The 18171-nt window shown below is 38.4% G+C and overlaps 2 protein-coding genes across 3 annotated transcripts; both read left to right on the top strand.

Moving 5' to 3' along the window:
- The first annotated feature begins 1362 nt into the window (after nucleotides 1-1362).
- Nucleotides 1363-9529, top strand: LOC113016255 (cytochrome P450 2J6-like). The gene is made up of 9 exons (XM_026158957.1): nucleotides 1363-1669; nucleotides 2728-2890; nucleotides 3034-3183; nucleotides 3357-3517; nucleotides 4106-4282; nucleotides 4385-4523; nucleotides 7407-7594; nucleotides 8064-8205; nucleotides 8352-9529. The coding sequence occupies exons 1-9, from the start codon at nucleotides 1469-1471 to the stop codon at nucleotides 8525-8527; spliced, it is 1497 nt and encodes a 498-aa protein (XP_026014742.1). The 5' UTR covers nucleotides 1363-1468; the 3' UTR covers nucleotides 8528-9529.
- A 1182-nt stretch (nucleotides 9530-10711) lies between these two features.
- Nucleotides 10712-16337, top strand: LOC113016260 (cytochrome P450 2J2-like). 2 transcript variants are annotated; one of them, XM_026158963.1, is made up of 10 exons: nucleotides 10712-10933; nucleotides 11078-11311; nucleotides 13074-13236; nucleotides 13465-13614; nucleotides 14011-14171; nucleotides 14532-14708; nucleotides 14786-14921; nucleotides 15361-15548; nucleotides 15733-15874; nucleotides 16124-16337. In XM_026158963.1, the coding sequence occupies exons 2-10, from the start codon at nucleotides 11111-11113 to the stop codon at nucleotides 16297-16299; spliced, it is 1494 nt and encodes a 497-aa protein (XP_026014748.1). In that variant the 5' UTR covers nucleotides 10712-10933; nucleotides 11078-11110; the 3' UTR covers nucleotides 16300-16337. The 2 variants fall into 2 exon arrangements, with proteins under 2 accessions (XP_026014748.1, XP_026014747.1); XM_026158962.1 differs by having other exon boundaries at nucleotides 10712-10938.
- The last annotated feature ends 1834 nt before the right edge of the window (nucleotides 16338-18171 follow it).

Below are 18171 nucleotides of genomic sequence, written 5' to 3'. Positions count from 1 at the left end.
AAGGACCCGTCCCATCCTGGCTACAAACTGTTCCAACTTCTGCAATCTGGTAGAAGGTTCCGCATCATCCGGGCAAGGACAGAGAGACTCAAGAGGAGCTTCTATCCCCAAGCCACCCGGGCCCTAAACAAACACACACATCCGCCCTCTCACATCATCTATAATTGACTGAGACAGGACTCTTCCAGACACTCTAAACCAAGGCACAATGTACATTCCAAATTCCTTTAATTTTAAATATGTTTATATTGCCTATTCTGTAAAATAGTCAGATGTCTATTCATATTAATGTACAGAATTCACCTGCTTGCTGCTACTACTGCACATTCACCCAATGTATATAATATATATATATATATATATATATATATATATATATAGAGAGAGAGAGAGAGAGAGAGAGAGATAATGTTCTTCCTCTACCCCCCTCCCATTTCTGCACATGTCGAGGAGCGTGTCAGGCTACATTTCACTGTGTGTTATACTTGTATAACTATGCATGTGACAAATAAAGAACCTTGAACCTTGAACCTAAAAACAAGCCCAGGCCTTAAAAAACAACAACCAGAGATAGTCCAACATTATACACATAGGTGCAACAGTCTTAACACAAAGGTTCTAGGATTATGTCAGTAATAACCGGTTATGTCTCACTGAGAACGGCTTTTATTGGATTTAACGCCTCCTCTACATCTGGAACAGGTTCCACAAACAATTATTTCCTTCTGCCCTTGAATATTTTAATATTTTATGGCTATCACTGAATTCTCAACACATCAATAAGCAGAGGCACACCATTTGGGAGCATTCATGCATCTATAGTTAGGCAGTATACTGTATACTGCTACCTTGGAATATTATATAATGTGTATAAGTAGTACTGTTATTTCTAGTATTGTATTTCTTTGGGTCTCTTTCACAGCATGTCTTTGTCCTGTGTTCATCCCCTCCTGTGTTCATCCCCTCAGCGGTCATGGCAGACGACCATCCCTCATGCTCGTTGACTGTCATTGAAAGGACTTAAATTGTGTAAATAAAGAAACGAAACTCAGCTGTGTTCTTGGAAGCTATATATTTTGTTTGTTTTTTGGCCCGTCCATGGTTGTGAAATGGTATGAAGTAATTGGACGTTGTTTACATACTGTATTTTTTCTTTAAAAAGTGGGTAGGCTGTGCTAGTGGCTTATATTTCTTTGTTTCACGCAGGAAATAAACACTTTTCGCTCAAACACTGATATTGACACTGGTGAAGTAATCTGTATTTAATTCGTGTAATAATGTTGCACATGCGAAAATACAACCCCTCCATTATCAGCTTTTATTTTGAAGTCCAGATGCGGGAACACGAGTCTTTCCTTCACCTTTGTGTTTAAGGAAGTCCACCCATTTGTCTGATCGCACTTTGTTTCGTGGTAGCAGCACAGTTAAAACACTACAGTAATCCAGCATTCAACATTAAGAACTTTAAATGGAGACATTATACAGTGTTCTTGGCTTTGAGTGGATAGATGGAAGGAGCATTTTAATATTTCTCTGTGTTTTCCTGCTGTTGAATAATATTTGGCAGAACAGAGTGCCGAAGAACTTCCCACCTGGACCGTGGGCTCTCCCGCTTCTCGGTGACATTCATCGCATCAGACCTGACAGAATACACCTGCAGTTCAGAGAGGTACGAGCCCTGGGCTTCATTCTTATCTTTGTATAATCAAACAAGACACACTCAGAGAATGCAAACCTCCACCCGGCAGTTCATTCTCTGGGTAGTATTTACTTTGAAGTGAATATTATTTTATTTTTACCATATTGATTTTTTTTGTTGTGGTCTTTTTAAAAGTACAGTAACGTTCACATGTGCTCTCAAGCACCAGACGTTTTGATCTCACCACGGTTGTATATAGGTACAGGAACACGGGCGTTCACCCCATGGAGGGTCACCGCTCCTCTCCAGCTCCGAAAAACAACAACCAGAAACCCCTCCCACACACTCATTGGCTTTTCCTGCAGCACAACCAAACATCTCTCTTAAAGAAACAAAAGTGAATAGAGATAGTCAATAAGGTTGTCCGTTACAGTACTTACTGTAAGATGCAAGTGCAGATGGTAGTGCAGTAAAAATCAGATGAAGGTAGCATGGCAGAGACTTACTTTAATTACACAAACATTATGTAGGAGTAGGTAATGGAAAATAGGTATTGATTTTTGAAGAACTGCATGTAATAATAAGCTTATTATGCAATATAAAACAATATTATGTTTCTAACTAACCATTCTCTTTCTCTTGATAAAACTTTTGTTAAAGATATAACACATTTTAGGGTCAAACTGAAAGGAAGACAGATGTAAAATCTAAAAGTGAGATCAGAGGTCAAATATGACAAGATATTTAGATTCAGATGTTAAAAATACATTTTATAATTGCGCTATCATGTTCACAAGCAGTGTATAATTGGATGTAATAGTTACTAAAATGACCTTTTACCTTTTTGAAGTAAAGCACAACACGTTCGGGCAAGCCCTTATTTAAAACTCTTGCAATCATTGACTCAATGAACTTTATCTAAAGTTGCCTTTATTCACACAAGAGAGAAGCTTGGGTTCTACGAGATATAATATTAGTGAGGCAGCATTGCTCAATATTCTATTATCTGCAGTCACTACGGATGTAGAAGCAGTATTTATTCTCTGAGTACTGTTGAACCACAACATCTACCTGCTGTCTTTGTTCAGTTTGTAGAGAAATATGGAAACATTTTCACCATCAGAATCTTTGGTGGAAGAACCGTGGTCATTAATAGCTACAAGTTTGTGAAAGAAGCCCTGGTCCAACAAGGAGACGACTTAATAGATCGTCCCACCGTACCACTGTTTGAAGATTTATTTGGGAATGAAGGTTCTGTTTTTCTCTTTTTCATTAAAAAATATATATATAGTTAGTGTTTAATACAGTCAAAAGCGTAATTGAGACACCAAATCAGAGCTGTAAGCGAATGCTTGTTACATTCAGTCTAATATTGTGTATTTGTGTGTTCAAAGGTCTTGTGATATCAAATGGTTACCCATGGAAGCAGCAGAGGAGATTTGCTCTTCATACACTCAGAAACTTTGGTCTGGGCAAGAAGACCCTGGACTTATACATCCAGCAGGAGTGCCAGTATCTCTCAGAGGCTTTCACAGAACACCAAGGCATAAAAAACATCTGTGCTATTTTACTATGAAAGAAATTGCATTTAAAGATCACCACCTTTCTCTGTGATAGAGCCTAAGTTATGAGGCTGATTGGTACAATTCAATAGAGTTTGCTTGCTTTGTTATGACACGGGGTCCTTCTACCCCGCATTTTCTGTCTTCTTTTGCAGGAAAGCCCTTTAATGTCCAGCTACTGATAAATAATGCTGTGTCGAATATCATCTGCTGTTTGGTGTTTGGGAATCGATTTGAGTACACTGATCAGCAGTACCAGTCCATTCTTCATAACTTCAATGAAGTTATGCGCTTACAGGGAAGCATGTCGACACAGGTGAACCTCTTCCTACCGTGCTACATCATGCAATAATCATATTACATCACGATTTACAGAAAATACACAAGTTGCATTTTAGCGTCTTAAATAAATGTACTTTAATAATCTACTGTAACATCACAACTTTCTTAAGTATATTTCAGTTTTAGTGGAGTGTGCATCCCAGAGTTATGTTTTTGGGAGAACAGTCTCCTGTCAAAATTTCTAAATCCAAATCAGTTGTGAGGAGCCAAAACAAAGACTGACTTAAAAAAACACTAAAGGGCAGAGATGAGGTAACTAAGGCCTGGAAAATATAAAGCCCACAGAGATAAACAAAATCTCAGAGAATCAGCCTTCCTGACCTCAACCTATCTCATCAAAACAAAAAACAAACAAAAAACAAAAAGAAGTTTGCTGAATTTGCCCTCAAATATTTTTCCCTCTGGTTTATATTTCTACCATCAGCTTTGCTGCTGTGGAAATCTCTGTTAGATTTTAATCCAGAATTCTTTGAATGCACAGCCTCATATGTAGCGCACACAGACATATGAATGTTTATTCAGTCATTAAAATATGGTTTAATCTAATCTTCCTATTGTGTAGATGTACAACATAATTCCCTGGCTGATGAAGTGGCTACCTGGACCTCATAAGACAATGTTCACTCTGACACAAGTGATAAAGGACTTCATAGATATCAGGATCAAAGACCACAAAGAAACCCTTAACCCAGCGTCACCGAGAGACTATATTGATGCCTTTCTTATAGAAATGGCAAAGGTGAGTGTTGTGCTCGATCTCCATCATGTTTGTTCATTTTGGTCTTGTAATGCAAACTGAAATATAAGATATTTTAATTTCTGCTGCTTGGACCGTTGATAGAACGAGGGCAAAGATTCCAGTTTTTCTCTCAGTACCTTACATGCTTGCACCATGGACCTGTTTTTTGCTGGAACTGAAACTACTACCACTACTTTACGCTGGGGGTTGCTTTACATGATCTACTATCCTGATATACAAGGTATGTATGCAGTGTTGGGGAGTAACAGAATACATGTACCGCCGTTACGTAATTAAAATACAAAATATGAGTAACTGTATTCCGTTACAGTTACCTTTTAAAAAGCTGGTATTCAGATTACAGTTACTTTGTTGAAATAAAGGGATTACACGGTGGTCTTTTCCTGTTTCATATTTTAGGCTATGCTCTCTCTATTTTTGGTAATTCCACGCTGGTGGAAACCCAAACAAGACATGCATTAAGAGGCTCAAATGCCTGTGTCTCAATCTCGTGTCTCATAATGACGTGAAGAAATATTTTTAAAAATGATTTAAATGAAGGCAACAGGCAAAGCGTTACAGGCATTGCCCTAAAGAATGTAGCCTAATGGGCACTGTAGTCCGTGCTGCAGGGAGAACAGACTGCCATACCCGTTATCGTCTGTGAGCACGAGGGAGGGACAAAAAGGAAAGTCGAAAAGTGCGAGTTGTCACCGACCAGAAACGGGAGATGGAATCATGTAAATATAATAATAACCACTGCAGCCAAAAAGAGTGCCTGACGAGCCCAGTTGTAAGTAACCTATTAAGACTTTACTGTACACTGTGTTCGTGTTTTCCTCTGAAACAATAAGTTCAGTTGGAGCAGCCTTTCAACGCCTCTCTCTGTCTCTCGCTAGCAAAGTTGACCCAGACAACAGAGTAAAGCTAGTTTTCAGCTACGAGCCCGACACGGAACCCGACTTATTAGCCAGAAGTTCTTTTACTCGCAACTTCTATCATGATAAATGACCGATGTTAAGATACCAACGTTATCTTAACAGCCGCAAACCTGTTTTATATACATGCAAAATAGTTTTCTATACGAGATCGCTGCAAAAAGCGCAGCCTTACCTAATGTCCACCCTACTGTTTCTCATTTATATTAAGATTTAAAAATCTAGTTGGTATTGGTATGGCGAGTAACCTTCAGTAATAGTAGTAATAAATCACACAGCAATAGGACATTCATGTAGTTGTAAAAAAGCATGGTAATATATTAAGCAATCCAAAGTATTCAGAATACGTTACTGTCATTGAGTAACGTAATTGAATACGTAATAAAATACATTTTGGGGCATGTATTCTGTAATCTGTAGTGGAATACATTTTAAAAGTAACCTTCCCAACACTGTATGTATGTAATACTCAACCGTATTGTGTATTTTGTCACGTCAGTCTTGTAGTGGTAAATGAACTGATTCACCCATTCACACAAACACTTTTTTTTCTATGCTTATTGGTGCTTTCTAACTAAAATTCATACACAGTCATTGGAGAGCAACTTGGGGTTAGTATCTTGCCCAAGGATACTTAGCGTGCAGACTCGGGCAGCCAGAAATCGAACCACCAACCTTCCAATCACCAGATGACAATCTTGTAATTTTGGGGGCATTTTTAGCATGCTTCAAATTTTTGTTTTGAGTTTGGATTCCATTAATTTCCAGAGTAGATCTAATTCTTTAACTTAGTTATTGTTTCCCAAAATGTGCAATTTCGTTCTTTTTTAATTTTTTTTAATAAAAGGGAAGTAGTTATCAGAAAACAAAAAGTCCAGCATATGTATTAAATATACAATATAAAAACAGCATTTTGTAAAGATTGACATTTATTTTGACTTTCCACCTTTTAATAGATATATGTTCGAATGTCTCGTTGCTTGTTGTGTTGACAAAAGTTAACAAATTCATTCAATGTCTTGTTCATGTTTCTATTTATATTTAGTAGTTTAATAAGTACCGTAATTGTCGGGCTATAAGCCGCTACTTTTTGCACAAGCTTTGAACCCTGCGGCTTTTAGTCAGGTGCGGCTTTTCTATAGATTGTCCATGATTTTTGTGATATCGTAAGACGATTTGTTTTGTTTGTTCCGCTGTTGTACGGCACTACGTTGCCTGGCGGAAGGATCGGGGTTCAAGAGTGGTATGTTGGTCACATGTCCATCCGCCAGGCAACATAGTGCCGTACAAGTAGCGCGAAAAACAAACTTCAAAGTAGCGCTATGCGTTCAGCTGGAGTCGTGGATGATGAGCGGCGATAAACTTGCGAAAAGCAAGTTGTGCTCAACTCTACCGGTGGATTCTGACAGCGTGGAAAAGTGTGCAAACATCCACGATCACCAACGGATTTCGAAGGGCTGGACTGCTGCATGATGAAGAGGAGGACACCGCCACGGCCCTTCAGAGGGTGTTCGACTCCGACACTGACAATGACAATGAGGATTATCTTTGGTTTTGAAAGTGACAACGAAGGAAAGAAGCTGAGAGTGGATGACGAAGCCATCCTGAGCCTGTTCGTTTCCGACACTGGAGAAGAGGACTTTGGTGGTTTTAGTGCGCAGGAAGATGGTGGTGAATGACTGACTTTTCTTCTTGTTAAAGCTGTGTCACTGCACCTGAGCCTAAAAGGTAGTCTGAATCTATTTTTCTGGTGTGCTGTAGGTTACTGTTATGTACTACATTTGTTACTCATTTATGAAGCACAGCACATGTGCAAATATGTACCCATAACTTGATTTTCAAAATATTAATAAAAGGGGTGTGTCTCCAAACAGCCATCTCTTTCCTGACAATTCGCTTTGTGCATATTCTCTTACATATGATAAGTCAATATTGAAACACCTGCGGCTTTTGGTCAGGTGCGGCTAATGTCTGTACAAAACAGGATTTTCCCCTGATTTTAGCTTGTGCGGCTAATATTCAGGTTCGCTTTGTAGTCCGGGAAATACGGTAGTCTAATAATCCAATATTGGTATTAATGACTTGGAATGTCTTTTTTTACACTCACTTTTAGCTTCTCATTTAGTGTTAGGTAACTGTAATAACCTTGATACACACTCTGATTGTGTCCTGTTTTCACTGTGCAGAGAGAGTTCAAGCTGAGATCGATGCTGTGGTCGGTTCGTCCAGACAGCCCTCTGTGAGTGACCGAGAAAACATGCCCTATACTGATGCTGTCATTCATGAGATTCAGAGAATGGCCAACATCATTCCTCTCAATGTGCTTCGTATGACAAACAAGGAAACTACAGTGGATAAATACACAATCCCAAAGGTACAGTTTAGCTTCAAAGGTCTTCAAAAGCAGTTTAGCCTATGACTGAGGGCAAAATTCCCCTTTAATAAAATGGAATTTCAATTACTTTTACTTGAAATTGAACTGCAATTACATTTACCGACAAATACTTAAAGGTATATACACTAGAATAAGGTGGTAACTAAAAAAGGAAATAATTTAAAAAAAAAAAATACTGTAAGTATATTTCAGTACACAGTGATATTTTGGTAAAATTTATCCTTTTCATAATAACACTCATCTCCCCAAAAATAAAATGCATTTATGATGTAAGATGGGGAAATATTGTTTGGTTTTCCTCAAAATTGTTAAGAAATTTTGTAGTCCTAAAAATTACTTATGTAATACTTTACTTTCTGTTAACCTTTATGAGTACCAATTTAGATGTTTTGTTTGTTAGTTTGTCTTTCAATTTTAGTATCTCGGTTCGTATGATTATTTTGTGCAGGGTACCATGATCGTGGCTACTCTGGACTCAGTCTTACATGATGAGTCAGTGTGGGAAACTCCGCACTCTTTCAACCCTCAACACTTTCTGGACAAGGATGGTAAATTTCGCAAGAGAGATGCTTTCCTTCCATTTTCTGCAGGTTTGTTGTACATTAAAGCCTCTTGTACTGATTTAGCCAAATGGCATGCATCCTTAGTTTGTTGCAGAAGTGTAGTAAACTCTGCAATATAGTGAATGTCTTGTAAATTGTTTGAATAAAACCCATTTCCTATTGTTTATTCTCAGGTAAGCGTGTGTGTCTTGGAGAACAGCTGGCCAGGATGGAGTTGTTTTTGTTTTTCACCTCCCTCCTTCAAAGGTTTTCTCTTTCGCCACCTGCTGGAGAGCAGCCCAGTCTGGAGTTCCAGTTGGGGGGCACGCGCTGCCCTAAACCTCACCGCCTCTGTGCTGTACCGCGTTAAGCCATCAGCTATGACAAACTGAAAACATCTGTTTTCCATCGCATTACCTGCTAAATAATTTCACCCTTACAGCATGAGTATCTTATCATTTTTATTTTTTCTTCTTCTCACCATGGAGACCATTCCCCTGAACCATTCAGTCTACTGTATTCAACAAGTAAAAGTGTAAAGGTTTACAATATTAAACTACAACTTTTTAAGAGATCTCATTTGACTGCCTATGCATAGAGTAGAGTTCTCTTTTTTCACCTACGTACCCTACTGCGTAGTACCTTCACTGTTTTTCTTTACGGTACCTGTTCTGACCTGGGCTTCATCATCAAGCAAAAGTTAACAATGACTTTGTCTTTTTTTCTGTTTGCTTTGATGGTGACAAATTTTTGAAGGTGTTCTGCTAAAAGTGTTAACCCATCTCTTAGATTTCCCAATTTCTTTAAGAACATAACAAATCACTTTTTATTCTACAGTAGACTCTATATGATGTAACCTAATGAGCAGGTTGCTTGAATTTGTAAAATTTGTAAAAAGCAGGTTGCTTTTTCAAGCAACTTAAAGAAGTCCAGACGCTTTTCTTTGCAAGCTCCTTTGACTAATGAGCAGGTTGATTACCAACGATCTCTTGTCACTCTTAAAAAAAAGGGCCTTTAAAATTCCCAAACTGTTTTGAGAAGTATATAAGTTTATGTTTATTTGGATATCAAAGGGATGCAGACAAGCCATGTAAAGTAGGTGGTGACGCCACTCATACTTTTCAATTAGTATGAGTGTTTTTATTTTTCATGCCACTGCTTGTTATAAAATGCACAATGTCATAAATAAATGGACTTTCTACATATGCTTGCCTTTTTCATTATGAACTTGTATGAGCGGTGTCACTTTTAGTGTTTGCCTTGGCAGAGGGAAGTAATGGACTGACAGCTATCACTGATAGATTGTAATCACCCTACCTACAGATTGTAATCACCCTACCTCAATTGTTAAATAAAGTTATGTGGAAACATCTGGACTGATGCATTTATGTTTAAAGAAAATATTTTAACCATAATTTTCAAGCCTGTAGGTTAGAGTCATTGTCTTAACACTGTGTAGAAATATAACGGTGCTTGGTGCTGTTTGTGGTTCAGTGCTAGCTGCTTTAAACTTTTTTATGCATTTGTTTGGCAAGTGAAAGGTTGTTGGTTCAGTTTGAGCAAGAGACAGAAAGCCCCTTTAGGGATGCTTCAGAAAGAATATCTGATGTTAAACGCCCTCAAACATGGAGCTTCTACTGTGGTGAGCCTTTGTGACAAGAGAGTAGATAAAAAGTTTAAATTTTAAAAAAATATTCCACTCAACAGATTTCTAGGAAAACAGTCTGCTTCCATGACCAACTGCCTTAAGTTTGTCTGTCGCAATCTGCACATGGAGAGCGGTGAGGACCCAAATGCAGACAATTGGAAGGCGAAAGTAAGCGTTAACAATCAGCAAGCCATTTATTTTAGGCAGTACGAGACTGAAAACAAAAGCCAAAAGGAAACTACAACTAAACACTAAATCCTAGGAACAGATTCTTGTTCAACATCACTCACGCCCTGTGGCTGCATTTGGATCCTTCTCCTCTTTCCACTGCCATTGCAGATCATGACACTTTAACTTTGTATGCAAAGCAAATTTTGAAAAATTTATAGTCTTACACTTGAGGTGTTCTTTATCTTTACCTTCAATGTCTCTGTCCATAAAATTGAGCTGCATCCACAGAAGAGAGGTCTAAGAGATGAAGACTCTGATTACCGTTCAACCTTAAACTTCTATATAATATAAGTTTCCTTTAATGTCTGAGGAATTTTACAGTAAATCAGGCTGAAACTTGGCACACAGGTACAGTAGGTGTCCCAGAGGAGGGATGTGTTGAAAGTTGGACCTCAACTACTCAGGATGATTTTTAATGAATTTTTGAAAATTGACATAATTCTATTGTATTGACTGTATTGAATTGAATATAAGTTTCCTTTAATTTCTGAGGAATTCTACAGTAAATCTGGCTGAAACTTGGCACACAGGTACAGTAGGTGTCCTAGAGGAGGGATGTGTTGAAAGTTGGACCTCAACTACTCAGGATGATTTTTAATGAATTTTTATATAAAGCGAAAAGGCGCTACCGTAAAGACTGGTGTAAAAGCGCAAGGAAATTTATGCGGCGGATAGGAGGCGGCTGGCTTGACCGCGGCTCACAAATGACGGCTCACTTTACCGCGGTGCTTGTACAGGTGTGACCACCTTAATCGCGGTTCGGACCTCCGGACCAAAACCACCACACCGAGACTATTTGGAGGTTCTAAACAGACGTGATCTGGGCCAACTACCTGGTGTACGCTGCAATTTGGAGCTAAACGCTTTCCAGAAGCCGTAAAGGCTTTACATTCCGGGGTGCGGTAAGATACGTTATACGTACAGAGTTCAAACTGTCACTTGAGACTACCGACTAACCATAAAGTTTATGTAACCCATTTCTGACTCATCTGACCAGCTGACTAAACATTCTCACGTGGTTTGTAATGACTTGTTCAACAGGAAAGCTACAGGTCGTCACAAAAAAGTGAAGACATGGAGACAGTATACAGTGTCCTCGGGTTGGAGTGGATAGACTTCAGCAGCATTTTGATATTCCTGTGTGTTTTTTTGCTCCTGGCTGATTTTTTGAAGAACAGAGTGCCGAGAAATTTTCCTCCTGGACCTTGGGCACTTCCTTTCATCGGTAATCTTCATCGCATCAGACCTGACAGATTTCACCTGCAATTCGCAGAGGTATGACCTATTTTCACAATTTATTTTCAAACGCTTAGAATTTCACATTAGTTTTACATGGCGAAATGGACCTCTGTCTCTCTAGCTCAGAGACAAAAGGCTTCAAAACCCAGACCGCAGCCATGTGAGCCCTCGGTGTGGAGTTAAAGTCAGCTGCACTGCCAGCTTCCCCTACAATGTTGTTGCGCTTTTCTTACTCATATTATGGTACGGGTGCCGACTGTTTCACGATTTAACTGCTCAATCCACTTCGAGTTTTGAAATATTAGAAACTCGTGTGTGTGTGTGTGTGTGTGTGTGTGTGTGTATATATATATATATATATATATATATATACCCTTATCCCCAACTAAATAAAATTGCAGTACTACAGTACTTAATGTTTAAAAGTCTATTTTTTCATGTTAACTGTTAGGTGTTGCAAATATTTCATTGGATTCTTACTTTGTGGGCCACCCCCACTTTTCCTCTTCTGGCTCACAGCTCAGTGAGCTGTAGTGTTTCACTGAAAATTATAGATGGAGAGATAGATCAATACTGCATTGTTGTGTTACAGCAGCATGATGAAGAGTGAAAATAGTACAGTCTACAAAAAATGTCAAACAAAAATTCCCACCTACCCTCGATACACCAAGTGTAGTGTGATAGGAATTATCTACCTGTTGCAGCATGCTCCACTCCTAAAGGGTTGGTAAGCAAACTGTTGTTTTTTCAGTGCCTTGAATACCTTCCAAACAGTTCTGCGGAGAGGCAAGCTGTTCAGTATGGGTGTCTCCACTTCTACTGTCTTCTGGATTGCAGTGGGTCTATGCCCATCAAGTGGAGTGAGCCTTAAGTTTCTGTACCTTATTGTACCATCTCTAGTGCAATACCCCCACCCAAATTCCTCAGAGAAGCGGCCTCTCCCTATATATCTGTTAGTGTCTGAGTGTAACTACCTAAATCCAAAAGTATTCTACAATACATATCTGTGTGCAGTAAAGGATAAAACATAAATGTATGATATAAAAGACGAGGTAATTGTATAACATAAAATAATGGGGATTTACAAGCATTAAAAATAAATAGATTCTAACAGTATACATAAGAATAATATATTTAAACAAATTTACTGCTTAGAGCAACACTTTATTTTCACATTTAAAATTTTATGTTGAAACATAAAGTTTTAGACATTTTATGTTTACGTGACATTTTAGAGGGACTATACGACGTTTTTGGGGAAGCCCCTGTGAAAAATATTTACTGAAGTGCAAATAATGGACTATTCTATGTTCCTTTTATTCCCTGTTATTTTGCAGGTTGACCTGGTTTTTGCCTTTAGCATCCTGACGTTTTAATTTCAGAACTGTAATATGTTATTTAAACCCATAAAAACTGAATTATAGATGCCTATCAACCATCTGGCAGTGGGTTAAAATTACCCATTCTTCCCATGTAAACAATATCTGCCTCCTTTTTTTTCTTTTGCTGGGGCAAGGTCCCTGCAATAATACAACCACAACAACGCCTCTATGAGCAAGCTCTTGGCAATGAGAAAGAAAAATTCCATTTTAACAGGAAGAAATCTCCTGAGGAACCAGGCTTGAGGAGGGGCAACCATGTGCCTCGAACAGCTAGGGGTGAGGGGGGGGGAGACAGGACAAAAACACAGTGTGCAAGAGATTCAGATTTAATTGATCACTAATTATTAAATGCAAAATGATGTATAAATACACAGTTTTCATACGCACAACATTACCTGTCCACTCTCTGTGTTCAGTTTGCAGAGAAATATGGAAAGATTTTCAGCCTTCGACTCTTTGGCGGAAGACTTGTGGTGCTTAATGGCTACAAACTTTTGAGAGATGTGCTGGTCCAACAAGGAGAAGACTTCATAGATCGGCCCACATTACCCTCATTTGAAAACTTACTTGGAAATAATGGTGGGTTTTTTTGTTTGTTTGTTTTTTGTTCAAAAGAATCTCCCTTATAATTAATGCCCGAACAGCATCAGAACTGCCAAAATAGGGATATTAAGATGTTCTAATTAGTTTCTATTACCTGTGTGTGTGTGTGTGTGTGTGTGTGTGTGTGTGTGTGTGTGTGTGTGTGTGTGTGTGTGTGTGTGTGTGTGTGTGTGTGTGTGTGTGTGTGTGTGTGTGTGTTCAAAGGTCTTCTGATGTCAAATGGGTATCAGTGGAAGCAGCAGAGGAGATTTACTCTTCATACACTCAAAAACTTTGGTCTGGGCAAGAAGACCCTGGAGTTATCCATCCAGCAGGAGTGCCAGTATCTCACAGAAGCTTTTGCAGATCACCAAGGCATAAAAATATCACACTGTTTTTCACATATTTTTCTGTTTGATACATATGCATCATTTTGTGTTTCTTACAACTTTCCAACAGACAAGCATGCATTAAGAGGGGCTGATGGCGCGATATGGCAGCCTCGCTTCTGTCAGTCTGCCCCAGGGCAGCTGTGGCTACAACTGTAGCTTGCCTCCACCAGTGTATGAATGTGAGAGTGAATGAATAGTGGCATTGTAAAGCGCTTTAGGTGCCTAGAAAAGCGCTATATAAATCCAATCCATTATTATTATTATTATTATTATTATTATTATTATTAAAGCATTAGTGTAATCATCAGACATTGCGAAACATCATTACTCTTGCAGAGCTGAAACAAGCCTTATTCACATTGTACTCTTTATTTTACAGGAAAGCCTTTTAATGCCCAGCCACTGTTAAACAACGCTGTGTCAAACATCATCTGCTGTTTGGTATTTGGGGATCGATTTGAGTACACTGATGAGCAGTATCAGTCTATTCTTAGTGACTTCATTGAGATGGAACGCCTACAGGGAACCATAGGGACACAGGTAAACCCCTTTTAGACACGTGTCAAGAATACATAAAAATTACAAACATCTCCTTATTGAATCAAATGTATTGATCAGCGCCTCTAGAAATAATTTTGCTACTCAGGAGCCATATTTGGAAATTGTATTAATCATTATCTAGATTAGAAAAGGTTTGTTGGCTTTGCTCCAAAATAAGGTTTGGAAAGATTTTATTTTTCCCTGGACATTAGATTTCTATAACCATCTTAGGAGCTGTGGGATTCCCCAACACATGTTAATTCAGGGTCCTTTGAGTACCATAGAGAAATACACAGGTAGAAATGTCACAGTTGTTACCAGGCCATCATATAATTTGGTAACTGTCTTTCTGTTCTGTAGATGTACAACACAATGCCCTGGCTGGTGAAGTGGCTGCCCGGACCTCATCAGAAGATATTAACTTTGACGAAACACGTAACTGATTTCATAAAAACAAAAATCAGAGAACACATAGAAAACTTTAACCCAGCATCACCGAGAGATTACATCGATGCTTTTCTCACAGAAATGGGAGAGGTGAGTGGTGTGCTGTGTTTTCCTTTTTGCATTTCAAATGAAATATGTCAACAGTTATTTATTCCTGTCTCTGGTAGGAGGGCAGTGATTCAGTTTTTGATCACAGCAGTTTAAGTGCATGCACTATGGACCTGTTTATTGCTGGAAGTGAAACTACAACCACTACTTTACACTGGGGACTACTTTACATGATCTTCTACCCTGACATACAAGGTGTGCATAATATCCACCATGCCTGCATTTGCTGTAATTATCTTGCTATCACATATTTATTGTTAGTGGTATTAGGATTTTTTTTCCAGCCATCTTTGCAGCATAGTTTTGAATTTTCTAAGTTTTAAAAATTTATTTTAAATTTATCAGTTTCAGTTATCACTTTTTTGTTTTCACATTTTCTGTTAATTTAAAATGAGTAGAACTTGTAAGGGAACAGGAAGACCAGAATCAGGATGACAATGTCAAAACCATGTGTGAAGGTATTTGAGTGATTGTCCTGTAGACTCCTTATACTTGCTGTGTTAACAAAGAGCAACTTAACAAAGACAATTTTTTACTTTTCTGAGTTTATTCTTGATAGCTTTAAAAGCACACAGTCGTTTCAGTTAGTTTACTTTGTTTATTTTTAAACTTGTTTCCTGTTTTCACTGCGCAGAGAGAGTCCAGGCTGAGATCGATGCTGTGATCGGTTCATCCAGACAGCCGTCTATGGCTGACAGAGAAAACATGCCCTATACTGATGCGGTCATCCATGAGATCCAGAGAGTGGGCAACATTATCCCCTTGAATCTGGCTCACAGTGCAATCAAGGACACCACAATTGATAAGTACACAATCCCAAAGGTACACAATCTGCAACAAGTGTTTGTGCCTTTTTTTTTCCTAGTAAAGTTTTCTGGCTTATTCTTGAATTAAAAACATTTTAACCTCTAGGCAAAAAGCAAACAGACAAAGAAACAAACAAGCAAAAAACAACTGATTATCACGTTGTTTCTAAGTGATCAGTTTTTGTGTCATACTTCTTCAGGGAACTATAATCCTGGCTTCACTTGACTCGGTCCTACATGATGAGTCAATGTGGGAAACTCCACACTCTTTCAACCCCGAACACTTTCTGGACCAGGATGGTAAATTTCGCAAGAGAGAGGCCTTCCTTCCATTTTCTGCAGGTTGGTTGGAAGTTAAAACCTCTTGTTCTACTCTAAAAAGAGCAAAATGAAACCCAATACTGTATTTCCTTGTAATCGTCTTGCCACCACAATGTCTTTATTTGCCTAAGCAATTTTTTACGTATTGTTGGTTGGTAGGCCATAGGTGTTCACTGTAACCTTAGTTTGTTCCAGAGGTGCACTAATAATATGTGGTACGATTTAATATTTTGTAAATTATCTGAATAACGCTGTCTTATGCATTCTCAGGTAAGCGTGTGTGTATTGGGGAACAGCTGGCCAGGATGGAGTTATTCCTGTTCTTTGCCTCCCTCCTTCAGAGGTTTTCATTCTCTGCACCTGCTGGAGAGCAGCCCAGTCTGGAGTTCCAGCTGGGAGCCATTCGCTGTCCCAAACCTTACCGCCTCTGTGCTGTACCACGTTAAACCATGAATTATCACAAACTAAAAATGTCTGATTCTCAGCTTGATACATCACTCCTTTATTACATGTTTCATCTAATGCAGTTTAGTTTTTGTTCTTGTAGTCCAGTAGACCTTTTTGACAAACCTTTACAATGTAAATCTATTCTACTCTAACAGAAATTTCTAAAAATGTTAAACCACTGAAAAACTGAGATTAGTTCATCCTTTTTACTCTGACATTAAGGCAAGTGAAATAATGGAGTTGGTCTCTGTTCTGTTTAAGGATTTCAGAGTATATGATACCTGCCTGGTTCATTGCTTTTACAAGTAAAGTGGATTCTGTCCCTTTTAAGGACAATCAAAGTAATCTGTTAGAAAACTTTCCACTGTATTTGAAGGCTTACAGAATCATTTCTTCTAAATTGTTACGTTAGCTGAAATTAATGTTAATTCTGAACAATTACCATTAAAAAAAATCTCAAGCTTGACTTTTCATTTCTCTTTACACCATTAACACACAGTCAAAGGTTTTTGTTTTACCTGAAGTGTGTTTGACGTTAGAGATAGAAAACGACAAGTAAGAGAAAATCTAGGGTGGCAAGAGTAGAGAGAGCATTGAAATCCTTTTAGAAATACTTCTAAAACTAATCATTTGAAATGTAAAAATATATGAGCAGCAGGTGTGCCATGATGGTTGCAATACCAAAAAAGTATAGAATACATGGTATGAAGTACTTGATTTGGATCATGACTTCCTTGTTGTGGGGAGAGTGTTTGGGCTGCAACTGGGCATCCAAACCTCTGTACCTCTGGGGTATTGTTTCTCTTTTAGTTCAATTTACAATACTTTAACTCTCCTTTAAGAATCTGGAGTTCTGTTGTCCTCTTTGTTAAGATCCTCTTGCAAAAGCTGTCCAGAAAGGAGCTTGGACTGGAGGATCCTGCACTACTGTCAGCTTTGCAGGAAATGGATGAACTGGTCACAGGAGCTGGAGCACTCCACTGCCAGATGCTTAAATCCTTCTGACATTGGTGACATCACAGGAGCACAATTACTTAATTTATAGATGTAAATGAAGTAGACTATGGCTCGATGACCTCACATTCTGGGCTCCTTGCTTATAAATGTGGGCTAATGTTGTAAAAACCTCAGCATAAATAAGCATCACTGTCAATTTAGTCCAAACTTGCTCTATCTGGCTTAGGCGACTTATTAGGTTCAGCTCAATTTGATCCAAAGGAATCTAGCTATGTGCCATGCCATGCTTATAATTCCTCTTTGTTAGATCAATGCAATTTGTTATACATTTGCTTGAACCAAACACAAACTACAGCTGTTCCAAAATGCGGCACCACACTCATATTTAAGCTTCTCTTCACTGGCTTTACCTAGTGATTATAGAACTAGTTTTAAGAGTTTTTTGTTGACCTTTAAAGTTCTCTATGAGCTTCAGCCAAAGTATATTTATCACATCTCCTGTCATCGTACACCACTGGTCATAAACTAAGGCCATGAGCCAAGGCTCTGCTGGTTGTCCCACAGTTCAGGTGAGAATCAAGACTAACCGAACCTTTTCCATCAGGGCAACCATTCCTGTGAAAAACCTCCCTGAGAAGTTTAGATATGTTTTCTTTCCTTTCATCACCTTCTCCAGTGATCAATTTTAATTTGATCATTCTTACTGTATTTGAATAACTTTATACTTGCTTTTAATTTAAAATTTTTGAATCTTCTTTATTCCTCACTCATCATCTCCTTGTGCTGCCAGCATTTATATCACTAAATAAATTAAAAAAAAAAAAAAAAATCCTTTCCATTGGTTGGAGAGCAGCTAAAAAATAGAATGATAGCCAAGGAGTACAAAACCCGCAGTGTGGTGATCAAGAACATTT

This window comes from Astatotilapia calliptera, chromosome 23, assembly GCF_900246225.1.
Source record: "Astatotilapia calliptera chromosome 23, fAstCal1.2, whole genome shotgun sequence".
NCBI lineage: Eukaryota > Metazoa > Chordata > Actinopteri > Cichliformes > Cichlidae > Astatotilapia > Astatotilapia calliptera.
The sequence above is the reverse complement of the archived record's forward strand: the minus strand, read 5'-3'. Positions and strand labels throughout refer to the sequence as shown.